This window comes from Mauremys mutica, chromosome 1 (genome assembly GCF_020497125.1).
Source record: "Mauremys mutica isolate MM-2020 ecotype Southern chromosome 1, ASM2049712v1, whole genome shotgun sequence".
Classification (NCBI taxonomy): Eukaryota; Metazoa; Chordata; order Testudines; family Geoemydidae; genus Mauremys; species Mauremys mutica.
This window is the reverse complement of record NC_059072.1, coordinates 324,593,906-324,620,830: the sequence shown is the minus strand read 5'-3', so window position 1 is coordinate 324,620,830 and position 26,925 is coordinate 324,593,906. Positions and strand designations below refer to the sequence as shown.

The following is a 26,925-nucleotide window of genomic DNA, read 5'->3' as shown; positions in this document are numbered from 1 at the left end:
GGTAGGACAGGGAGAGGATGCTGACTGTCTGCTCGCTGCTGCCTGGATCCTGCTCTGACTTTCCCTGGGCAATGGGCAGCAGTGCGGAGAACTGAGCCAGACAAGGACAGCAGCAGCGTGGGTGGAAGCAGCTGGGCCAGCAAGCAGCTCAGTCACCAGCCTGCTCACGCCCCAGAAGAACTCCCACATGCTCTCATGCAGCAGGCAGCAGTGTGGGGAGCAGGATCCAGGGAGCAGCTAGAGCCATCAAGCAGCCAGTCAGCAGCCAGAGGGAGATAGGGGTTGGCGGGGGTTGGCAGGGGTAATGGCTGGTCCCCCAGAAAGAGAGAAAATGCAGTTGGTGTGTCACCTTCATAAAAAGTTTGGAAACCACTGTGCTAGAGTTGGCAGTTTTAGGGCCAGATTCTGATTTTGGTTTCACATTTCACTAATATAAATTTGGAGTAACTACACTGAAGCAACTGAGATCAAAAGAGCCCATATCCCCTCAAACCCCTTTTACAGATTTAAGCATTTAAAAATTATATTTATGATGGCTTATTCTCTTGTTTGACAGCTTATTTTTCACGGAGATTGAAGTAACTCTGAAAGCTTAAAAACAAACATATAATCTTACAGAGTCTGGACAAACTTCAACGGATCAACAGATAGCTCATTACACATACAAGGAGGTACTGTGTGTATTAAAATAATACTGTGATAGATAAATGAGAAAAGACTCTAAAGTACTATATTGATGTTTACTGCCAGGTAAAGGGCTGATGGCATTTGTGTGTGGTGGTACCATGCCAAATCTTAAAATAACCAACTCAGTGGTAAGGAACTTATTGGCTCTGAAACCATCATCACGTTAAGTTGGATGTCCTTATAGTACTTCCCTTGTTTTTATGGGCTTCCTTTCTGTCTGTTCCCATTCAGTTCTCAAGTTTCTGGCTCAATGCCGTTAGTGACTTGAGACTGGCATTTTGTTCTGTAGTCAAGACTACTGGCACAGTACTGTATGTTCAAATCTCTTGCTTAAATAATAGGGCAAAGTGACCTAGGCAATACCCTTTGGTCAGTCAATTTGCAAAAATGGGGGAAAAGAAAATAAGAGGCAGAGTAAGGGAGGTTGAGGGGTTGGGGCATTTGCCGGTGGGTGGTTTGTAGGAAGATCTTGGGATATCCTTCCCACAACCAACCAAACAAAAAACCAACACTGTCCTCCAGGAGTATCCTTATGAGTCAGGTTCTCCTCTCCCAAAAGAGAATATCACTCCCTACACTTCCAGAATAAACCCCTCTCTCCCCACACCCAAAATTTCATCCTTCACCCCCCTCCCAAAGAATTCCATTTTTATCCCCACTAATTCTTCCTGCATCTCACCTCAGCTTCTCACCTCCCAAATCCTATGTTGACTCCCTCTTTGCTTACTGACCTGAAGTGTGGCTAGGCATCAGAGGAGCTGCTAGGGTGGATTTCTGGCTAAGGAGAGATGCTGGCTGGCTGCAGGCAGCTGTTGTTGGGTTGGTGGGATCTGCTCGGCTAGGCAGATTGGTAAGAGGAAGGGAGAGTTCACCTACACCTCACCCTCTCCCCATTTGTTGCAAATTAGAAGGAGAAGCCAGTGCTGTAGGTCCAGGAGATCTATCCTGAGGAAGGAAGAGGGACCTAACACTGCTAGTTCTCACGCTATCTAAAGCAGTGTTGAGGGAGGGATAGCTCAGTGGTTTGAACATTGGCCTGCTAAACCCAGGGTTGTGAGTTCAATCCTTGAGGGGGCCATTGGAGATTGGTCCTGCTTTGAGCAGGGGGTTGGACTAGATGACCTCCTAAGGTCCCATCTAACCCTAATAATCTATGATTCTAAGAGCAAGGAGAAAGCTGGCACAGAATTGCAGCTGATGTCCATTGGTTGCAATGAGGTATGGCATCCAGCAAATGATGCTGTTAAATTCTCTCTGATGAGAGCAGTCTGAGTCTGTCTGTCTGGCTTGACACTCTGGGGAAATGTAGAAGCCACCTGTGATGAAGTGGGACTGTTCTTAATGTTTCCTCTGAATACTGTAGGGGTGCCTCAGTTTTCCCTATGCATTTCTTAAGTCTCTAGGTGGTGGAATTAGGGGGTGTAATTGTTGCAGAGCAAAGGGTCGGTGTACATAAATGGCCGACACTCTGTCTCCCAGCAACTAATGGCCGGGGCCCTTCCCCACTGCAAGGTGATAGCTAAAGGTGTTGGAGAACAAAGGAATCAGGTGACCTCCTGGCCCGGGAAAGGAACAAAGCCCAGAGGAGGAGGGGCTGGAGAGTGAGTCAGTTTGGAGCTAGCTGGAGATGAGGAGTGAAGTGCAGACGTGGGTGTCTGGCTCACTGCCCCCCAAAATGGACCCAGCTGAGGGGTCCTGTTCTCTGTACCTACAAGTTCCGTTTTACACTGTGTTCCTGTCATCTAATAAACCTCTGTTTTACTGGCTGGCTAAGAGTCACGTCTGACTGCGAAGTGGGGGTGCAGGACCCTCTGGCTTCCACAGGACCCCGCCTGGGTGGACTTGCTCTGGGAAGCGCACGGAGGGGCAGAGGATGCTGAATGCTCCTAGGTCAGATCCAGGAAGGTGAAGCCGTGTGAGCTTCTTGCCCTGAAGACAGTCTGCTCACAGAGAGGAGACTTCACCAGAGTCCTGGCTGGCTTCATAGGGAGCAGTTCCAGAACATCGCCCGGGGACTCTGTGACACCACCCTGTGTGTTTTATACTTTTTCCTTTTTTCAAATGTTTTCTAAGAGTTAAAACTGCATTGAAGGAATGTGCAGTGTGAGAATGATAGTCTAAAAAGATTAATTACATTTTTTTAATACCAAGAATAAAATTTTATGGATGTCCAGGTAGTTTGGCCTCTGAGTCCAGCCTAAAATCTTCTAGTCCTAACAAGGATTGTTATGATGACCACCAGCTGTTGAGTGTAACAATGCGAGTTAAGTGAGAACAGGAAAAGCCAGCTCCTCACAGTACAGATGATGATGGCAAAGGGGATCCTTATCTTTCTTAACTTGCTTAAACAGCTCCACAGAAAAGACTATACTCATCTAAACAGTTTCTGAGGGATGGAGTGCCCGATCACCAGGTTACTGGCCAAATGAACACTCACAGACACTTGTCAACTGGCAACATAAACCCAGTTGAGAAAAACAGGCACAAGTGATCTTAATTGCATGATTGAAAGGAAAAGTTAAAGATGTAACAGATAAAGATGCACACGGCTTCTGTGCCGTGCCATTTCATTACCTGTCTGCCGTACCAAGCTAAGAGAAAATATCTCTGTGATTTATATGCTGAGTTATAAACCCTGAAGAGGATGGAAAAACTGTAAGAAATCAGCAGATCAAAAATGAAAATATCTAGAATGGACCTTGCTCTCTGGAGTGGAGATGCAGCTTCGCAAGAGTACGCAACAGCAGACAATTTAAGTGGTGTTTAAGTTGACTGGTATGCAACACTGGTTATAACCTTCTTAAAGAAAGCAAAATGCAGGCCCTGGCCTGTTTAGGCAGTCTGGCTTGTTGAGGATCACAGAATAAATCCAGGGAGCTATGCAGCCTAAAAACCCCAGTCAGGAGGGAGAGAGATGCAGGTCTCTGCCAAAGAGAGGTGAGTGAGTACCCTTGAGGGACATGGAAGGTGAATACAGGTGCAGTTACCCTGAAACTGTGAAAGCTTTCATATGATTTCAATACTTGAGACCTACCTAATTATGAAAAGAGAAAAGACATTTACAGTCGATTTTACCCTGGTCTGAACTGTTAAGACAATATTAGCAAAGCTTTACACAAGAAATCCTTGCCTTGAAAAGTATTCTATTTAAAGTCTTAAGGAAAGAAACTGCATACCTTCTGCATTGAGATGCATCGTTTCAAGCGGCCCTATAAATGCATACCGCATTCCCAATCCATCAGACATCACAAGGTCTAGATCAGCAGGAGATATTACTCCTTCCTAAGTGGCAAAAGGGGGACAGAAAAATCTCAGTGCAAAGAATTTTATAGAATTTCGCTTAGTTTCTTTATTTAGAATATAATCTGTTATAGCAAAATACAAAATACTAACACTAGAGATAGTGAATAATTTGTAAATAGAAAAACAGATCCCCAGACACATCTCTTTTATGACAGGACTTATTATTGTTTAGCATTTATATGTATTAACTAATTTAAGAGGTGGATTTTTTGCATATGATTGTCATGTTTTAGCATCAAATTATATTCTTTGTAAATCTGAACAATGAGTCTCTTCTGTGATCCTAGGGGCTGCTTAGGACAGTATTTATTTTTTAAGGAGGAAATAACCAGAAAGAGATATGAAATTGCTTAGAAGTTCTTAAGTGTATTAATATTTTATTTATTCCCCCCACCAAAAAAAACCCAAAATAAGGGAAGACCCAAAAAACACAAGAAGTAAAGGAATGGAAAAAGAAAGAAAGGAAGGGAAGGAGGCAGGAATGGGAAAAGAGAGTGACTCCTCAGTTTCCATCCACTAAGGATTAATCAAAAATTTCGAAGAAGTCAGACCAAATCTTCAAATGTGTCTAAAGTTCCTCTTCGCCAAAATGTTACCCACTCTTTAGCTGTCAGGGCAGCCAAGTCGCCGAGCCACGCTTCTATCGCGGGAGGCAGTCTGCTCTTCCACCTAAGCAACATGAGTTATTTGGTTACAAGCAGTGCTCTAGAGAACTGAGCTTTCCATGAGTTGGAGAGTTTCCAAGATGATGGGCTATATCCCCAAACAAATTCTAGGAAGTAATTTTAAGGGGCTATCCATTATCTCTTAATCGTCCTGCCTACTTCTAGCCAAAAGGACTGTATCCAGGGACAGTCCCAAAACATGTGAACCAGTGTGGCTCAGAGAGACCCACATCTCCAGCAGCAGTTTGTTCTGACAAGGCCCTGGCACTGTAACCTATTCAAGGACCAATGTGAATAAAATATAACCTTCTGATGGATCAACCTTCATCGCAGAGCAATAGCAGAGTTATTAATATATTGCAAGGCAGCTCTCCATTGGCTAGGGTTCAAGATGTACACAAATCTTAGTTCCAGGCCTGGAACAGACAATCTAAATTAGGGAGGTTCTTTTGGACCAGGAAGTTGTAACAGGCTATAGCTGGTTGGCTGACCCTATGGAGCTCTCTCCACATCAACACAATTCTGGAGTCTCTGGTGCTCCCAGCACATCAGGACCAAATATGTCCTTCAAGAGATGCTTATGATGCAGGCAATGCCATACAGCTGGACCAGGTCGGTTGTATTGTCGTTGGAGTGACTGGAATGGTAGCCAATACCATAGGGGACATTTTACAATCAAAACATTAACACACTGAACCCAGTATTCTTGCCAGTGGGAGGGGATGGACCAGCTCCTGTTCCAGAATCAGCCAGGGAAAGGTCTGTTCTATCTGGAGCCAACCGGCTGCCTGGCTAAAGATATGGGCTGTATGATAATGATCCGGATGAGATTGGGAGTTACAATCTACACAATGCCAGTCTTGGCCCTCCACCCCTCGAGAAATAATGTAAAAATTTTGTTAAGTTTTCCTAAAATAAAACTGAGGAACAGTAACTGGGAGATCTCTCAGGACATACAGTATTTGGGGAAGCACATTCACTAACTTGTCAGACCACATTCTATTATTTAGTTACTACATCTGCATATTACCAACTTTAATTCATTTTAGTCATTATGTGTTTTTCTCAGGAGGTAGGGAGCAAAGGAGATAGTATTGTTGAGCATATCATCAGTGACAGGACCGGGACAAGAGATTATTTTATCAAAATCCACAGACTGCAGCAGAACTTTTGAATATAGAAATTTCAGCTAGTGTTCATGCCCCCCTTTTATTTTCTAGCATTTATACCCCCGGTTGCTGGCTCTTACTGCAAAATAATCATTTTGACAGAGGGGGCAGGTTTCTCATTGTCCCTGAAGCCATCCCAAGGAATTCGCTGGGAAAACGATGATTAAAGAGAGACAATGCAGCTGTCACCCATTTAACTGGAAACTGGTTGCATCATGTACGGAACTTTGCTTGGCCTCAACCTGCCTGGGGTTCTCGAGTTCACTGCCAACCTCATGTCTCAGATCTGGCAGGACACTGAGTCTGTGAAATGGAGAAACCTTCTTGTTGAAAGCTCAGCACAGCAGTCACACCCATGGGGTACACTTACAAAGAAACCATCACACCCGCATAACCAGTTGGGTCAGGCACATCATCATTTCTTTTTTACAGGTTACAGCGTATTGCCTCAAAGCTTTTTCTGAGAATAATGTTTCCTTTATAAGGATGTTTCTTGCCCTCTCTCAGATTAGAAAGCTAAGACTGAACTAAGCCCATGTTCTATCCCATTCCATCAAGCCAATCCCCTTCATCCCAATGGATGCCTAACAAATTATTCTCCTGGCTGTTGGGAAGACAGAAGAGTTGTCAGGCTTCTTCTACCTTTTTCTCTCCCCTCATGCTGTCTGAGGGGAAAGGGAGGCTATTCTCCTCCCCTCCTGGTGGCTCTCTATCCGCCTACCTCTTTTCCGTGGCTGATAAGGTTTGGTTGATGGAAGGAATTCCTTTTTACTACTCCCTCCTATAAAGCCTGAGCCAGTGAGCACCCCCAAACTCCCACTGCTTTCAGTGAGAGTTAAGGGCACCCAGTGCCTGTTAGGATTAGGCCCAACACGAGGATCCCACCTGTCCTTTTGCTGAATGCCATGATTCAATCGCTAACTGAGGGCTTGGCTACACTTGCAAGTTGCAGCACTGGTAGAGGCTTTCCAGCGCTGCAATTAGTAACCGTCCACACCTGCAAGGCACATCCAGCGCTGCAACTCCCTGGCTGCAGCGCTGGCTGTACACCTGGCCAGGTTGGGGTGTAGCGATTGCAGCGCTGGTGATCCAGCGCTGCTCATCAAGTGTGGACACACACCAGCGCTTTTATTGGCCTCCAGGGAATAAGGAGATATCCCAGAAAGCTTTTAACTAAATTACTCTCTTTGTTTTGTTATGCAGCCTGTCTTTGTTTTGTTGTGAACTCCGATCGGAGCTCCGTTGAACTGCTTATCTAAAAAACAAACACTGATCACAGCAAACAGCAGCTATCTGTACCTGGCTGTGAACGATCAAATGAGAGGCAGGGAGAGAATGTTTGCTTGACAGAGAAACAGCGTTGGAGGCAGGCTGTTTGCAATTAAGACCAAGGGTTCCCGAACATTTTGTGATTTTTCAATCCAGGAAGCTAAAGCGTTGGCTCCAAAAATCCACTCTCTCTCTCTTCCCTGCTCCCTGTCACAGTACACCAGTGAGTGAAACAGCGGGGAGTCCGTGTTGGAGGCAGGCTGTTTGCAATTAAGAGTTAAGACTAAGGGCTCGCGAACATTTTGTGATTTTTCAATCCAGGAAACTTAACACACAGTGTTGGCTCCAAAAATCCACTCTCTCTCTCTTCCCCGCTCCCTGTCACAGTACACCACCCTCCACCCCCCTCTTTTGAAAAGCACGTTGTTGCCACTTGAATGCTGGGATAGCTGCCCATAATGCAGCACTCCCAACAGCGCTGCAAATGTTGCAAATGTGGCCACACACCAGCGCTGGTAGCTGTGAGTGTGGCCACACACCAGCGCTGCTCCTACACAGCTGGATGACCAGCGCTGCAAACTACCAGTGCTGCAAACTGTAAGTGTAGCCAAGCCCTGAGGTCCAGAAACAAGAACATAACTGCAAACCCCATAAAGGTATAACAGCAGCATGCTTTACCTCTCACATCATCTACAAGACTGGGGAAGTACACAACCACTGAAAAGCAAAGAATTGACGAGCTAATGACACCATAAGCTTTACAGTTGCCTGTGTACTTGAACAACACATCCTCACTGAGTACAAAGAAATGGAGATTTCATCACCACAGCCTTAAAAGGAGCCCTTTAAAGGTCTTAAATGTCAAATCTCAATCGGTTAGCAGGTGTGATTCTGTTAGAGGATGTAAGCTCTTCAGAAGTTAATATACGACTCCTTGTATAGGTACCAACTCCGGGGCTGGAGCTACAGGTGCCAACTTTCCAATGTGTCAGGGGGTGCTCACTGCTCAACCCCTGGCTCTGCCACAGGCCCTACCCCCACTCCACCCCTTCCTGCCCCCTCCCCAAAGCCTGCAGTGCCCTCGCTCTGCTCCTCTTCCCCCCTCCCCGAGCCTCCTGCATACCATGAAACAGCTGATTGGGAGGTGTGGGGAGGGAGCGGAAGGCGCTGATTGGTGGGGCGGGGAGCAGGGTGGGGGAGCTGATGGGGGGCTGCTGACGTATTACTGTGGCTCTTTGGCAATGTACATTGGTAAATTCTGGCTCCTTCTCAGGCTGAGGTTGGCCACCCCTGCTGTATATCATGGAAAAGGTCATACAATTATTACTGTAAAACAAATGCCTAGAAGCCCAGCTAAGAACAGGCCCCTTCTCTGCTAGGCCCTGAAAAGCTTGCCGTCTAATTAGACAAGATAGACAATGGTGGAAGAAGTGTGATCTCCATTTTATAGACAGGGAACTGAGGCACAATGAAGTGACTTGCCCAAGATCACACAGCAAGTCTGTGGAGGCCTGGGAACTGAACAGAGGTCTCCAGCGTCCCAGCCTAGTGCTTCATCCACAAGATCATCCTTCATCTCTAGAGCAGCTTAGAATCACACTTTAAACTGAAACAATTTTTAAGCACTCCCAACTGTTTATGGAATTTTTGCATTTGCAATCTGGGGCAGATCAGTGAAGCCATGTTAACCACCCAAAATGATTTGCAAATGGAAGTAGACTCTGGATGTAAACATAACAAATGACAATGTTCTAACAAAACATGGAGCTTTGATTAATGTTTCATTTAAATTAAAAACTGTAAACATAATGGTGTAATATTTCACTCTAGCATCTGGCAGGATTCTCACAATAGCTCTGAATCACTGTAAGATCATTTTCAAATAAGAAATATATTAGTCTCTCTGCTACTGTAGACACACCAGTTTCACAATGCTGAGATATGAAAAGCAATACGCTCAAAACCATTCAACTACGATTCTGCTCTCAGTCCATATCTTCCACAAACTTTGGCTCGCTGAACCTGAAGACACTGTCTCATCCAGTCAAAATGTGAATAACAGAAGTAGATGGCCTTCCAGCTAGATGCATGACAGATTCCTTCAGCTGAGGTTTCACATTACCCTAGTGAAGTGGGGCTCAGCTGTTCAAAGAAAAATGTTTGCTTCTCTGCTGCCAGGCAGAGCGCCATAAAAACAAAAGCCTTTGTTTTCTTAGCTTTATGACTTCTTCAGAGATTAAAGACAATCAAATAAGGAACCCACTAAACTAACTCCCTTAGGGAATGTTCCAGCTCCCATTTAAAGTGAAGGAGAGTGTTAGCTGGTGGAATGATTCAGCAAAAGGGAAAAGAAAAAAAAAGCTATAATCAGCAAGGTGTTTTCCTCAAGGGTTGGTGCTTATGGAAGAAAGTAAAGAAAGAAAGACTCTCAACCCACTGTCCTTGGGTGTGGAACCCAACCTTCCTGAAGGCATTGCCTCCTCTGCCTCCCAAGCAGTCAGTGACAAGGCTGTCAGCTGATCACATATGCAAATGGCAAGAGGAAGCTGAGCTATAGTGAAATGCATGTTCATCAGGAGGTGGTGGTAACCCTGCCCCATGCATTGTCATTGACTTTACTGGCAACAGGATCGGCGCCTTAGCTGGATCCTGCTTTCGCCAGTTGTTAATGACCTCTTCCTGGTTATGCTGCAGGGCTTTTGCTCCACCCTTGACCTTTAAGCTGCTTGCTAATCACATCCTCCTTGAAATTTTATTCTCCCTATGCTGCTGCAACTCTGTCCCTTCCCAGTTCTCTGATCTGTCTTGTTGTTCCTTCAGGGTCTCCGACTATTGAAGAGTTCTTCTTCCCTCTCTCACTGTCTGAGGGGAGGGGTCTCACAGAGCTCCACCTCTGGTCCCCAACTTCTCTCTCTGCACCACTTCTCTAGTGAGCTTATTCACTGCATGGCTTTAACCACCATCCATATACCTGTGACTCACAAATCTACCTTTACCCCATCTCTTCACCCAATTCCACATCTTGGCCCATCTGACAATGGCCTACCAGCAATATACCTTTCACGTGGCCAAAACTGAATCTTACCTTTCCTCTCAAACCCTGCATACCAGCCTCTTCCTTTGTTGACAGCATCACCATCCTCACTCAGGCCCATACCTGAGATTTATCTTTGACTCAGTCTTCTCTCTTGTCTCCTTGTCCAAATCCACTGCTTCTTCCCCACAACATGTTCAAGATCCAGCCGTTTCTCTCCGAATATCACTACAACTTTCGTTCAGGCCCTCATCTCCCAGATTGACTACTGCCACCTCCTCCTCTGGCCTCGCAGACACCTATGTCGTCTTCAACAAGTCCATTCAAAACACAGCTGCTGAGATCACCTTCCTGTCCTGTCATTCTGACTATGTCACTCTTCTCCTCGATCCCTCCACCAACTCCCCTGTTTTCCATTTAATCACATTCAAATTTCTTGTCTTTATCTTTAAGGCCCTGCACAGCTCCACTCCTCCTTCCTTTTCTGCTTATGTACCTCACTTCATTGCCCCTTCATCCACCCCACTTCCCAACAACATTAGCCTCAGTCATCCATTTGTCCAATTTTTCCCACTGACATCTTTGAACCTTCTTTTACGCCATCCTTCATGTATGGAACACCCTTCCCGAACTAGCCAGTGAAGCCACTACCTTGTCCTCCTTATTCTGTCTTAAAGGTCCTCTGAGTAACACTGTAATACAAATAGAACAGATAATAATGATCAGATAAATAAAGATCCCTGTCAATATTCAGGGAATGTCAAAACTATTCAACTGAGAATGGAGAGGTACAGAGGCTACGGAGTGAAGCCAGTGCACCTCGTTGCTATGAAAGCTAACTGAATGGACAGAAAAATGACTGTCTTTGCAAGAGGCTGGTAACCAAGGCCCAAATGACAGGGCTTCCTGTTCTTCCCTTCTCCTCCTTTAGACTAGACGAGCCACAAGTAACCCACTTTTAAACAGAAAATAAATTGAAACTGTCACCAGGTTTTATATAGAGGAAAATTACAGACTCCTAAGATGTACACTCAAGTTCCATCGGGGGGAAAATATTCTAACAGGGAGCTCAAGTTTGATGCTGCTTTCAAGAACCTTAGGGTACATCTATACTACCCACCAGATCGGCGGGTAGTGTTCGATGTATCGGGGATCCGTTTACTGCGTCTCGTCTGGACGCAATAAATCAATCCGCGAATCAACGCCTGTACTCCACCTTGGCAGGAGGAGTAAGTGGAGTCGACGGGGGAGCCGCGGCAGTCGACTCGCCGCCGTGAGGACGGCCAGGTAAGTCGAACGAAGATACTTCGACTTCAGCTATGCGAATAGCGTAGCTGAAGTTGCATATCTTAGTTCAACCCCCCCTGCTAGCATAGCCCAGGCCAAAGTGTGAGCGGATCATTACCTCCTGAAAAACTGCCTTGTTGCGCCTCTCAATTTCCGTGGCCATGTCATATGAACCACTCCAAACACCAGCTTGACATTTATAATAAGGTCTTGATCATCAATCAACAAAAGTCCTCAATTTTCAAAACAAGACCAAACTATCTCAAAGTGACTATTGTAATAAATGATCTTGGGTGGCAGGAAGAGTTCCCTACAGCTTTATGGTTATCTTTTGAGTAAGGTAGAGCCCAGCTGTCTGATTTTGCAATATAGTCCCATGCTACTGTACAAAGGTGGAGTACTGCTAAGGAACTGCAAACGGAGTCCACTGTTATTTATACAATGTTGCGGGTGTGTACAACACTTAACAAATAAATTTATAGTTCTCCACAACAAGGATCTTACAATCTAAGATATAACACAGCGAGGATGATAACGGAAATAAAGTGGAAGGACGAGGATTACAACAGCAAAAAGTCTTTGAGATATGCTAATTGTTCCTCCCATTACAAAAAAAGTATAATACCTATAGCTGATCTATATAAAAATCCCAACAATAGCATGAAGCTTGTTCCTGTGGGCAAGCCTGGAAGAGAGGGCTGCTTCTGTGTTAACTTCTCATGGAAGGCACCCCTGGTGATGGGTGACCTTGAAAACACAGACACAAGCAGAGACCTGGAGCTTGAAACAAACTGATCAAGTATGGCAAAAGTAGGACCACTGTGAATCTGGACTAAGAGGAGGCAAGTGATACTGAAGTGCTATGGCCACAAATGCTTGTGTGGTCTGAGTGCTGCTGTGACATATAAATTAAAATAGTGTTAGAAAGGGATTTCTGACAGACTTTGAATGGTCTGCATCTCTTCTGTCAGACAGCATATTGCTAAACATCTCATTCCGGTGGTCTTGCCTCACAGTGGCCGATGGCAATTATTGGATACCCCCTTTAGATCAATTGGTAAAGCTACTGCTTTTGAATCTAAGGCCTAGTCTACAGCAGAGAAGGTTTGCTGTTAAACCTATAGGGATAAACTCTCCTAGTCTAGATGCAGCTTATACCAGCAAACGCTTGCTTTTGCCAGTAGAACATTATATCAGCTCCCCAAATGAAATAAGCTGTAGTTTAATATATATATATATATCTCACACCCTTAAAACTTTTTCCAGTACAATAATGTTGGTTAAGTTTAGACCTGGCCCAAGGCTCTCTAGCTCAGATCCCAGCAGAGATAGTCCTCAGCAGACTGAGGAGGCAGCTGTTTGTTTAAAAGGGATAGGTTTAATATTGTTATATGGACCACTAATGTATTCTTCAAGTCGACTCAAGACACTTTCATAAAGACTGGCAGTCTGTCTAGGTACAGGTATGGCCTTCATCATCACAGCATCTGATAATACCGCCAAGGAACTGTTACAGTACATGGATACGGTGGTACTCCATCAACAATGTATATTTTGTTTATGTATTTCTTCAGCGCTCACCACAAGCAAAAGCAAGTCAGTTTAAAAAAAAGACTCATTTGGACAGGTGGCTAAGTAAAATTATTGTCCCCAGCCACCATAAAAAGTATCTTTAACCTAACATGCTGATTGTTAGTTCATTGACTGCTTTAAACAGGCAAGTGCTCCGCAGGCTGCCAACAGGCTTTCTGGAAAATGTTAAACTTATAGCTCCTTTGGCGCTTCACAATATAATTGGAAATAGGATTTATTCAGTGATAATCATTTTTGTAGATTATGTGCTGTTCCTTTTGGAGTACTACTGTGGCAGAGTCAATCTCTGGGCAATAGAGAAACTTGCATGGAAAAACTAGAACACTGCAACTGTAGCCCAATTAACTGTGCCCCAGCTAAGGTACTACCTAGAAACTGAGTGTGACAAAAACTGTGCCCATTTGGTCCCTCAACAAATGCTTCCAGTCACTAACCATTAAAAACTCTGCTGAAACCTTTGAGCTCTCTGGAACTGGGGAATTTGGATGGTGTGCTGTGGTTCACAGCGGGGGGGAAGGGGGCGATGTATTTTCAGGATCTAGGTACCCAAAAGAACAAGAATACCCATTTTTTCCCCTGGAACATAATTCCCTTTGTGGCTGTTTTGCAGCATGCTCCTTAAAAGCAAATCTTACCTAACAATACTAATCTAAGCATGTTTCCCTTCCATTGCCCCAAAGCAGAGCAGTATTTAGAAGACTGTGATAAAGTCATCCTTCATGCTGAGAAGCATGCTGAGTGGGAGCCGAAAAGAGATTATTAAAAGCAAAATATAATAAAACATGCCTGTTCAAAGTTGTCATGTTACTCATGCTTTTGTGGTTAAATATGTAAATTGCTTGTATTAGTATTACAATATTCTTGGATGCAAAACACAAACATTCTTGCTCAGTTGCACATGAGCATGTTGCTGACTAAGTGATGGTGCGTTACTTTTAACTGCTGCATCATAGCCGTAAAACCCTACTTCAGACACACATATTTTACTGCTGGGATAGTTTCATATGAAATATTCCACTAAAACTTAAGTCTCACAGTTTCAAATTGTCTGGATTTTTTAATGGAATATTGTGATGGAGTGTATATACTTCAGAACCATATGAACAGGAAAGGAGCTAGATCTCTTAATGAACCTTCAAGTGTGGCTCATTAAGAGACAACCATAAAGCAGGTACGGGGGGGGGGGGGGGAACAGTGTTTTTTAGCAGCAAAGATCTGAACTGTGTTTCACATTAAGTAGAAGGCCTACGATAGAATGTTCTAAAAAAAAAAAGCAATGGCTGAAGCTGGATGGCTACTTTTCTGGGTGCAAAAAGGAAGACTTACAGGGTATGTCTTCACTGTACAGTTAGTCTGTGTGATTGGCATCTGGGTCTCAGCACCTGAATTAACCTATCCCAAGTATGAGCATTCCCACCACAAAGCTCTATTGGCACAACTGTGTCCTCCCTGTTTCTGCACTCTCACATGTGTGTCTGGGGGCACATCCCAGGAATCTTTTTGCTGAGATACTCCAGGATTCTTTCCCAGTCAATTGCAGGAGAACCCGTCTGTCCTTCAGGGGGAACTGTGGGAAGGGCACTGGAGTACTATCAGCACTTGAGTGATTTTTTTGCCTGCATGATCACTCTAAAGTGTGTTGGGGGGAGGTGTTGTAGCCCAAGTTAAAGTGAAGCTCTGGCTCTAACCCACTGCCCAAACTGGGTAAGCAAGTCCAGGCTTAAAGCACCACCAAATTCAGGTCAGAGATTTCTCTGTGTGTATGGTGGAGGGGGTGGGCTAAAACCCAGGTAAGAAGCCAGATTAATTGTGCAGTGAAGACATACCCATAGGGTCAGATGCTCAACTAGTGTAAATCAGCATAGCTGCATTGACATTAATAGAGCTCTGCTGATTTACACCATCTGTGGGTTTGGCCCACAGTGTTTATCTGATCCTGCTGAGAAAGGAACCCACGTCTTTATTTTTTCCTGCTACAGAGAGAAAATTTAGAGAGAATCAGATTTTCAGAAGTGCTTGTACCTGATTTGATACAAACTCTCATGTATATAGGCAAACCCTGATTTGTGCACAAATATGTGTACACACACACACCCTACCTACCTTCAGGTGTGGCTATGCCTGTGGAAATCTAATCCATACTGTTCTTCTGAGTTTACTGAGAAGAGAAAGGAATAGCCTATTTGCCATGCCAAGAAAGGAGAAAACACATGGGACTCTTACCACCATAAGGATAGGAACCTGTTAACTAAGCATTCAAGGTACCTTTTTGAGCATCAGGGAATAAGAAGCTAAATCAAATAGAACTGCTCTCTTCTGGAATAAGGGCATAGCCCACTATTTCTGGGGTGATGATCATCTTAAACAATGTTCTATGTTAAAAACATGCATCTTTTTATATTTATTTCTGAATTCTTCCAGCAAGTTCTCTATTAACTAGAAGACACCCACCTAACATTTTATAGTCATAACCACTATGTGCAACTGGTGATATCATAAGAGGATGAAACCTGAGTTGTATCTCGACCTAGCCCTAATTAAGGATTCCAGAAGACAAGAGGCTTGATATTCCTAATGTGGAAAAACAAGCAGGATATTTTTAAAGGCTATCTTCTACATCATAAATGAGGGGAGAAAGGCATAAACTCTACTTTTGCTTTGCAGTTCACCTTTAAAAGGGATTAGGAAATGCACAAAGTAAGCAGTTTTTCCTAGCTTCTCATCCCTTTAAAGCAAAGAAACAAAGAAAATGCTAACAGGCTGAATAAACTGTGTTTTCAGTAATTTATTCATACCATCATCTTCTCTTAATCGTAACCTTGGAATCATTGGACAAAATGATTTTTTTTGCATTAAAACTCACTTCTTTTGTAATCTACTTTAAAATATTCTAAATTTCTCTTTAACCCCTGACATTGATTGTACATTGTAGCACTTGATACGGGACACCATTTGCTTTAGTGTAACATCTCCTAGAGCATGATCTATTGTGGGGATGTAGGACTAGATGTATGCACCTTTCTGAACCAGGCTCTGGAAGGCACAGGGGATGGACCACTGGCAACATCCTCAGCTCCAGAGGAATTCTTTTTAGGACAGTATGATTTAAAAAATTCCTGTTTCCCCTTTGCATGCAGTGCATATTTACAGAGGAATAAGATCACCTGGTTTAATTATGCACATGTATTTGCATTGTTTCTTTAAGTTTGCTTTAACCATAGCACAATATAAAATGAACAATAATATGTGTCCCGAACTAAATCTTCTCCTACTTGCCATTTTGCAATTCTGTACAGAGCAAAATAATGGGGATTACATCCTTCAAATCACATGCAAGATACATCACCAAATTAAAGTCAAGTGCTGAAGATCGGAACAGGGCCTTAAGCTTAACATATTTGATGGATCTGGTACATACAGTAGAACCTCAGTGTTTCGAACACCTCAGGAATGGAGGTTGTTCGTATCTCTGAAATGTTCGTAATTCTGAACAAAACATTATGGTTGTTCTTTCAAAAGAAAAATGCTGCTTTTCACCATCTTAATTTAAATGAAACAAGCACAGAAACAGTTTCCTTACCTTGTCAAATCTTTTTTTTTTAAATTTCTCTCTTTATTTTATAGTAGTTTATGTTTAACACAGTACTGTACTTAGTCTGGGGGTTTTTTTGTCTTTGCTTCTGCCTGATTGCATGCTTCCAGTTCCAAATGAGGTGTATGGTTAACCAGTCAGTTTGTAACTCTGGTGTTCGTAACTCTGAGGTTCTACTGTATGTTCATTTCTCCTCTAAGATTTTCTGATACTTCTGAGCTGAATTCTGCACATACACCTCAGTCCTGGAAAGTCTTATGCATGTGACCATGTATTTTCTGCAGATGTGTAAGAGTTTGCAGGAACAGAACCAAGGTTACACTGGAGTCCTTTCACTGACAACAATAGGATTGCTCCTATATAACTGAACAGAATTTGGCTGTATAACATAAAAGTGCCACGAATGAGTTCATGCTAAGTAATGATCACCACTGAAAAATAGCATAAAGTGAGAGAAATTGCACCAAATTTAAACAAGTTAAATAACCGTATAGTTTTTAATGATAGCTCTTAAATCAGATTTCACTTTCAAGGATGCGTTGTATCTCTACCAGCACATTTCCATCAACAATACTTTATGGGCTAAATTATGGATCCCCCTGCCAGGGTGTAGTGGATGAGGAGAGGTCACAGGATGCACCCAGATTCTAAACACAACATGCCCTTAAGCACTAGCCTGTTAGACCAGCCAGCATGCCCAGTGATGCCCTTTGTTCCCAAACAGGAGTGACCACTGCCTTACCTTGTTTGCACACCTGCTGGAGTTAAGCAGCAAGTTGTGTGAGCACACAATATTTCTTTATAAAGAGCAGTAATATTGCCAACCCCAAGAGTTCAAAAATCATGAGTCAGACTCCCTGCTCCCAAAATCAAGCCATTGGCACAATATATGTATATATATTTGGGGGTTCTTTTAACTTGTTTTTGAACCTTTAGAGTTCACATTTTCAAGATTTTCTCCTCATCCTTGAGGGCTACAAAGTGACTTTTTTTTTTAAAATGGAAGCCGAGATTCTCACATAGCAACATGACTCCAAGAGCTGGGGCATTTAGAAAAACACCAAGAATTGCAGGACTTGCAATAAAATTGCAAAAGCTGGCAAGAAAGTAGTAGGCAAAGCTAGGAATCACAATGTCCCAATAATACTTGAGTTATTCTATTTGTATAATCTCACAGAACATAAATTTAGCCATCAAGTGGTTAAAGATTACAACCATAATTGTCTGAAATATTGTTATGTTATAAGAGAACAGAATGGCGGGGGCCAGGGATGTGAAACTTGGAGGTTTGGGTAAAACCTAAGCAAGCAAGTTGCATGCCTCTTTGTCAGCACTATCTCTTCAGTGGTCAAAGTTCACTCTAATTAAAAACAGCCTAGAGAATGCAAAACTGTAAGTCAACATTTTAACAATTAACTAGGAACTTTCAAGTTCTTAATACTTTAAGGTCAATATTTTGTCAAATACAGCCAAAACTTTCAGAGTTAGGCACCTAAATCCATCTTTAGGCACAAAGTTGGAGGCCTGATTTTCTGAAATTCTGGACACTCATAATTTAGAGTGAATTCAAAGAGGATTGGCATTCTTACCATCTTTGGTAATCAGGCCACTTATTTTGGTCGCTAAATATACTTTAAAGTTGGGCATCTACAATGACACCTAAATTTGAAATTTTTGGCCATATATACACAATGCCATGAACAATTAAAGTCCTAGTATCATTATTTCACAGAAACCAGAATTTTGGATATTGAGTGTAGCGAGCAAAAGGTTGCAGCTGTGGGAGCAACATGTGCATAAAAAGTGCACGCTTGCCTACAATACCCTATATTTGCATGCACAGCCCAATGTGCTTTACTACTGATTTGCATGTGCAGAAATTCACTTTGGGACCACAAAAGAGTATTTGCACTCACAATTACAGATTTTGTGGGAGAAATAGGTAATGTGTACTTTTCTGGGTGCACCAACAACTAAAAAATTGGCCATCCTAGAGGAATCCTTCAAAAAAGGTTCACACATGCTTAAGGAAAAGCTCACTTAACATACCCCAACTCTCAGTTCAGTTTTGTCCTGACTGCTGCAAAGAACTTCCAGCATAAAGTAATCAAACTCTGGGGGGGATGCAGTTCTTTAAAAATTATCTTTCAAAATACTTTAAAATTGTGCATCATTAATGGTAATTTTAAATAGGAAGCATTCAAGTATTACCCAACTCCAGAGTTTTGATGTGATGCTTATGTTACTGGAGACATGGGGGGGGAGGGATTCATTAGCTTTTAAAGAGCTGTTGGAAGCATCTGGAATAAAAATAGCTCAGAACTATGGACTCTATATTTTTTTTATCAAAACTTCAAAATACGGAGGAAAGTTCATTAAAGCATAGTCCCTGAGGGAGCCAGATGCTCTCCTGCCCCTCTGAGCACATCCTCTTCCTCCTGAGTCTCTTCAAAGGCTCTACATCTCCTTCCACGTTAATTCCTCAAATTCTAATTGCTCACCTTGAAGGCTCTACATACCACCGCTTTTCCTACATTTTCCTCTTGCACCACTCTGCCACTCAGGATTTATGTTGTGCTAATACTGCTTCCCTTTATGTCCACTTTGCATCCTCTAGCACCTCTGTGATTTCTCTAACTTCTCCTCTCCACTTGCATTAACATCCTCAATCTCATTTGCCATGCAGCTTCCATCTCCTTCCTCCAAATTCCTCCTCAAAGCTCACCTCTTAATGGACTGATGGATGGGAACTGATAAAGTATAAATAAAACAGATCCATCCACTAACCACAGAGGACAAGATGACAGACTAAGGACGAGATGACAGACTAAGGACTCGTCAACATCTATTTAAAGGTCCACAGTGCACCTGCCCTGCACGTAAAAATGCTGGAGAATCAGGCCAGGGCAAGGCATTTGCAGGTATATAGGTTTTTGGTGGGAGGGGATTTGTCTGTGTCTTAGGTATGTAAAGGAAAGGTACATATCACCAAGGTACCCAAGCACTTATTAATCTACATTGTTCATTAATTGTGTGGACACCAGTAATACAAGCATCTCTATATAGAGAAGAACTATACAATTATACAACAAAGTCAATGGGGTCTGATCCAAGTGCAGAAATTATGACAAGTATAATGGCAGACAAAAGTGAGACGAGGTGCTGAGAGTAGAAAAATACAAGCATGATTAACATATGCCATAGTAAGGTCCTTAACTTTCCAAACCTCAGCCTCACTTGAGACAATTATTTACTGGAGAGACTGCAAAGCTGCAGGCATTATACACTCACTTATGAGGCTGCTGGAAAAAGTTAAGGCTGATAGTTTCCCTGAAGGCTTTGATAATGAAATTCAGGAAAAATAACCAAAAATATACCTCAAACTCTTCCAAAACATAGAGAACACATGAACCAAAGACTCCAAAATGGCCCCATTAACTTCTGTCCTTAGAAACTTGAGTGCAGCCTGACATTTGTGGATGAGTGTTCTGTTCCTGGAGGTTAAACTACCAACGATTTAAACACTTCACTACATTTCACTCTCTTTTGATTTGAGACAGAGTAACTGTCTTATTATCCCACTTAACACAAATGGAGGACAACTTAAAACTAACATATCTGAGGGGAATCTATATCATAATACATGGCAATTGGAATCACAGCATTGTTACACTTTCTTCAACTAAAACATTGAAATATCCTATACTTCAGAACTTCAAGCACCATTCTGTTCACTATTTGAACTTATCTGTCAGAATTATTTGGTTATAAAAAGCAATTCCCATTATACATTCAAGGTCAGTCAATACCCCACAACATAGTATAAACTGGACGCAGCCTTCTTATTCACTTCCTGATCTAAACTGTTAGACAGTGTTCCTGTGGGACTATGAACAGAGGCTGTCCATCAGTCACGGGTGAACTGAAATATAAATATAAAATTTGTAAAATGCTTCAGGATCCTTCAGGATGTGTGGTAGATAAACATCTAGTTATTACTACTCTAATTATGATGACGTACAAACTTGAGATTCCTGTGCTTTTTTATTTTTAAACAGCTTGAGAAATCAGAACATTCTTCAAGAAAAAAAACTGGCCCTGTTCAAAACACAATTTAATCTGCCACTGTAATAGTGGGTGCACTACTCATCTCCTCCTGCTGAAAGGTACTTTGTGGCATAGAACATGCAGCTGTGGGAAAAGTTGCAGTGTCACAAACAGATGATTATGAACTAAAAGTCTGAATGGGAAGGAGGTGGAGAAATCTGTCTTTAAATACCAGTATCAAATAGCTACCTGAGAGATGAATTCCTGAAAGGTAAATGGATTTCTATTTAAAGTATTATTTTCATTACCCTTTCACTGAGCGCAAAAAGTATGCCAACAACATTCTGAAAGCAGCAGGAAATGAAAAGAGACAACCTGAAAATCAGTATTGTGGTTTCTGACCCTTTAACCTTGCTCTTCTGGCTATGTTGAAAATGACCATATTTTGGAACAGTTCTAGTGTTTCTCATTTTGCTATCATTTAGCTTTTCTTCCTCTGTCTTCAGTATGTAATAGCATCAAAACATCTAATTTTTGTAAAATTTACATACCTGTCTTTATTTTCATGTAATCTAAGAGGCTGAACGTTTAATAATGACGAAGACAGAAAGCTAAAGGAAATTTAAATACTACAATATTCTTTGTTTGTTGTGCCTATAAAACTAGTAGCGTATGAAAAGAAAATGAAGTTACACGTACACCCACGAGTCTCCATGCCTCACTAATAACTGCATACTGGAGACGGTTCAGAACAAACCCATCTATCTCTTTGGTTAATTTGACGGGTGACTGTCCAATCTTCTTCATCAGGGCATAGGTTTTATCCACTGTAGAAGGCTCTGTTTCTGGATGGGGAACCAGTTCAACCAGCGGCACATAATAGGGAGGATTCACCTTGACAAGGACCAACAAAAAAAAAAAAAGGTATTAATTAACATTGTTACATTGAACCAATAAAATGTAAAGCCTATTTCTGCTCGTACAATTTTATAACAGAATGGGCCTTTTCTAATACCCAGGATGGGCCTGATTTTCAGAAGTACAGGGCAGTCACAAAGCCAGTTCACAAGAATGGCCTGCACTCAACATATCAGAAAATCAGGCCAAGGGGGCCAAATCCACCACGGCTTTAACTCCACAGAAGTCAATGGAGTTACACCAAGCATGAGTTCACTCCAATACTATCAGTATACTTTATGCCAATTCAATTCATTCATTCATTTCTAATTTTCAGAACTGTTTGTTATTCAGATGCTGATTATAAATAACATACCTCTTTTCAAGAGAGCATCTCAAAGGAAAGATTTTCTGCAATAATTTTGCTGTTGTCATAAGTGAACTACACTTCCAAGCAGTCTACACAACTTCTTTCAAGATTCATTTATTTTACTTACTAATTTATATTGACCTGCCCCTCTAACATACTCTGGGTGCATTAGTGAATGTCACATAAAACACTATTCCAAGAAAGCTACAAGACAGAGTGCTTCCAAAAACTACACCCATTCATTTAACAAAAGAGAAACCTCTCCCAGCCATATCCCAATCCCAAGCAGCATTTCTCACCACAGTCAAGAACTTTATTATGTAAACATTAAGGAATAATTAAATAAACAGTTCATTAAAGTTCTGGAATTCTGAAAGAAAGTCCTATAAATAGCAGGAAATTGTACCCACGTTCCTTTCCAGCACTCCATGGAGCCACAGGACAACTGGCACCCTTGTGAGTTTCAGCAGACAGTTCAAGGACTGCATGGATATGGACACATTTCTGTCAGTGGCTGGTCCTCAAGCCCTGCTCTCAAGTTCTTATACGTGCAGCCCTCATGAACAATAGTATTGTCCGGCAAGAGCACCCGAAATGCTATAAATGGCCACTATACATAGTATTTGCATACACTGGATTGTAACAAAGCACCAGTGTTGCCCCCAACTCCTATTGCAATTGTAATTCCATTCACTTTTCCTCAACTGTGCTCATTTAAGTGCAGACTTTGGTGAGCAATGTGCACCTTTCTCCAAATTATCCATCTATGGTACTTCTATAGCTCTCATAACCACAGCACCTGAGCACCTCACATTAGGAAAATATAGTTATCCCCATTTTACAAAGGGGGAAACTGAGGCACAGAAAGACTAAGTGATTTGCCCAAGATCACACAGAAAGATTGTGACCAAGTATGGACTTGAACTCAGGTCTCTCATATTCTATGACTAGTGCTCAGACCACTGGACCATCCTTCTTGTTATGCAGAAGCCTTTCTACACAGATCCTGAGCTAACAGGGGGCCTGATTTTCAGGTACCTGAATCTCCTGCTGACTTCAGCTCGAGTTGTGAAACCTCTACACTTCTGAAAGTCAGGTCCTGAGCGCTCAGCATTAGCCCTTGGGCACTCTAGGCTTCTTTCAGGAGCACTCATCAGCCTGCAGGATACCTCTCTGGTATTAAAACTCAGATTAAACATGTAGGATTAAACGTAAAGCAATTAACAGAGTCTGTTGGAGTACTTACAGGATGTGCCACAATACACTGCTTCACATGCTTAAGGCCAGCGAACAACTTAGTAGGCAAAAGCGTGGAAGTTGAGCTGCTTAGGATAACATCATTATTGACAATAAGATCTAACTGACCAAAAATCTTCTTTTTTAATTCTAGTTTCTCTGGCGTGCATTCCTGGAATAAAAAGTAGTAATAATAGCATTAGAAATCCTCCAGTTAATACTAGTTATCAATACATTTATTTATTTTTCTGACATATATACTGAAGCTTTCAAAGAGATCTAGGCACCCAGGCAAACAAACAACCTAAAATACATATGCAAACAGATTTAGATGTACCTGCCAGCCATAATACTCTTCTCAGATCAACTCATCCATTTAGAACAGGCCTACATGAGGAAATTGGCAAGCATAGCTATAATGAAATAATTTTTTTGCTAGGGATAGGCCAATATAACTTCCCCATGTTGATGCTCTATTCTGGAATAAAAGGGACTTTATTTCAGAACAATTACTATTCTTCAGCATAATTCTGCTATAGCAATGCCGGTCGATCTGCCTATGTAGGCAAGCCGTAAGTGAACAGATACGCATCGCAGTGTACCTTAAAAGGTAGACAAACTCAGGATCTGTAGGATCAAGAGGGACAAAGCAAGTTTCAGAGATCAAGACCCTGCACTGGAAATGTCTGCCAGTGGCCCTGAGACATACAAAGCTAGGGATTGACATCTGAAGTGCCCCCCATGACTTCATCTGTGAAGGAGAGAAGAGGTCTCCAAACCTTAATGGGCACTGTAGGTCAAAATATTCAAAATAACCAGCTGGAAGTCAATGCAGTCTGTGGAGCACATGTACGAATCTTTACTAAGCGGGTGGACAGCCATGTTCTTCACTGACTGAAGTTTTTAAATGGTCTCCCAGTGCAACCCTATGCAGAGCATGCTACAGTAAGCCAGTCTAGAAGTAATAAAGGCACAGAGGATGACTACAGTGGAGTCCATATCCAAGAGCAAAAGTTGCTACCTCTTTGCCAAGTGAAGATGGCAAAAAATAAAAACAAACAAAAAACACACACAACTCTTTTCTACAGGCTATGATTGCTCTCTGGACACCCAACAGTAGGCAAGGTTCAACTAGGATCCAAATTCAAATGTGAATTTCTGTAACAAAAGGCAGATCTATCCCCTCAATAAAAGGGCAGATAACATTTCCATCCTCTCCTGGGGTCAGCGCCCCAACCCACCCATCAGCATTACTCCCCCGAGTTACATTATGGGAAGAGATGGGGGAGGAGGCTTACATTTGGTTTATATAACTTCAGACGGACTTTCTGTGGATGTTTTGGGGTAAGGAATTCCATCAGACTGAATACAAATAGGTAAAAAATATTTTTTTTAAAAATCAGTTTGTGTGGAATTTTACTAAGCTTTAAGTCATAAAATGTCCATGACTCAGAAAGGATAAGTGAGGTCATTTAAGAACAGTAGATAGAGTCCATTGTAATAAATTCCATTATCAAAACAAAATGATACTCTGCTTGTAATTCCTGGATCAGTTAAGCTAGCAAGCTGGTTAAATTTAAATAGTTTATTTTAGCAAAGCCACAGATGAAAAGAACTCTGCAGATACTGTTCAAACTAATAAAAGAGTTGCACTGAATTGCTTTATTGTGAGAACTTATTGTGAGACTCTTTACCTGAAATACTATGCCTTCTTTCAGATCATACGATAATCAAAGGGGGAAAGCTCAGAACTGTAGGAAACCCAAACCAGCTATGATTATGTAAGGGTTCTGAATGGAACATTTGCTTGAAGTTTCTTGTATAGTGACACAATTGTATTCAATTTGTTCGACCAGTGGAATAAAGTTTCTGTCCTTGTGAAGCTTGGAATTATTTTTTTAATCAGGGATACTGACTCCCTGAAGAACAGAGAGAAAATTAAGCCCTAAAAAACCTATTAATCTGGAACTTCACTTGCTGTCAATTAGAAAACTTGGAGAAGTCTGTAGCTATTCTGTTTACCCTGAGAAAAGGGAGATCAAATTATAGGTAGTTAAAATACAGTACTAAGCCTCTCATTTGCTCTCTGGAATAGTCAGTGCAATCCATCTGAATGCATTTTAAGTGACACTGTATATACCTGTGCCTCCCCCCACACACATTTTTTGAGACTATCACACTTCTCTTTTGCTGCAAACAGTATGTCCTTATTCCAAGTCTCTAATGCCCGAATAAGGTTACTACAACCCAACTTTCAACTTAATTAAACCTTACAACAAACATATTTTGTAACAGCCTGATGAGAACATGCCAATTTGTTGGCTTTCAATAACAATGCCCTGGAGAGGCTGCACTGTACAGAAGTTTAATATCTTTTAGAGTTTAACCAATTTCCAAACAGTGCAACCTTTCCAGTGAATCTAAAATATAAATTCAAATAATTCAGAGTAAATACATGTCCAAGCTGGAAACATTGACTCCATCTGCCAATTAAGAGCCTGATCCTGAGAGATCTGGCAACTCTAAAAGGGTAGCTGTACACTAGAATTTTTTACCTCAAGTTAATTTATTGCTATGCCTCAGCCTTGGGTAAAGTACAAATGTTTGTAACCTAGAACAAAAGGCCTCTAAAAACTTAGGTACCTCCAGTTAATTGGCAATCAATTAACCTGAGGTCAGAAAGTCTAGTGCAGACAAACCCAAAGACTTCAATGTAGACAATTATCTTGCACAACTCTGCTACATTGTGCATTCAACGAACCTTTTAAAAGCCTGCTCCAGCCTTCATAACCTTAACATACTGTACCTGCCAAAAGCAAATTCATAGGTACTATGTCAATGTCTGGTACTCTATAACACAGTGATTCTCAAACTTTTGTACTGGTGACTCCTTTCACATAGCAAGCCTCTGAGTGTGACCCCCCCCTTATAAATTAAAAACACTTTTAAATATATTTAACACCATTATAAATACTGGATGCAAAGCGGGGTCTGAGGTGGGGGCTGACACCTCACGACCCCCTGAGAGGTCCTGACCCCCCGTGTAAGAACCCCTGCTATAACAGCTAGAGGTGTTTATTATTATTATTGATTCGGTCTTTTGATATTAGATCAATTCTTTGTAAGACAGAGCAATCAGGACATTCTCCCAGATTTTCATTTTTATTCAAAACTACTGAACATAGTTGTTTCAAAAACTCAGTCAGTGGTTTGGGGTTTTTTTGTGTGGTTAAGTCCTAAAGTTAATATACAGTAATACATGACCATCTGCTAAAATAAATGTTTCATGTCTGTTACAATATTTATGGGCCACTTTCATTAAAGTTTGTCATGTTTAAATGTGCATGCCTATTCCAAAGTTGCTGTTTCCGCCATGTGCATGCAAGTAATTATTATTTAGTATTTGTATTGCAGTATCATCTCATGACCCCGCTCAGGGACCAGGGCTCCACTCTTATAGACACTGAACACATATATAAACAAGAAGTCCCTGCCCCAAAGGGCTTGCAGTCTTGGCCTTGATCCTGCAGTGGTGCTCTGCATGGGCAAAGGGGTCTGACCCCACAGATCTCATTGCAGAATTGTGGCTACAGTAATCCTAAACACAATTTTCACTATTGGCTTGTCTGTACAGTTGGGTAATGCACCCTATGCGGGTGTGATTTCTAAAGCGCACTAATCAGTTGCACATTAATTGGCCTGTGAGGACTCTGCCGGTGTGCATTCAAGGTTCCCCCACCTGCTTTCAGAAGCATGTTAGGGAACCTTCATTGTGC

The 26,925-nt window shown here is 41.9% G+C and overlaps 1 protein-coding gene across 2 annotated transcripts in view; it reads right to left on the bottom strand.

Moving 5' to 3' along the window:
- The window catches only part of CRYL1 (crystallin lambda 1), a 76,151-nt gene that overhangs the window by 9,951 nt on the left and 39,275 nt on the right, over nt 1-26,925 (bottom strand). For both annotated transcript variants that reach the window (XM_045017817.1, XM_045017807.1), the window contains exons 4-6: nt 23,160-23,321; nt 21,346-21,540; nt 3,864-3,969 (exon numbers count right to left, since the gene is read on the bottom strand). In XM_045017817.1, the coding sequence (XP_044873752.1) occupies nt 3,864-3,969; nt 21,346-21,540; nt 23,160-23,321 (463 nt within the window). The remainder of the gene's footprint in view (nt 1-3,863; nt 3,970-21,345; nt 21,541-23,159; nt 23,322-26,925) is intronic.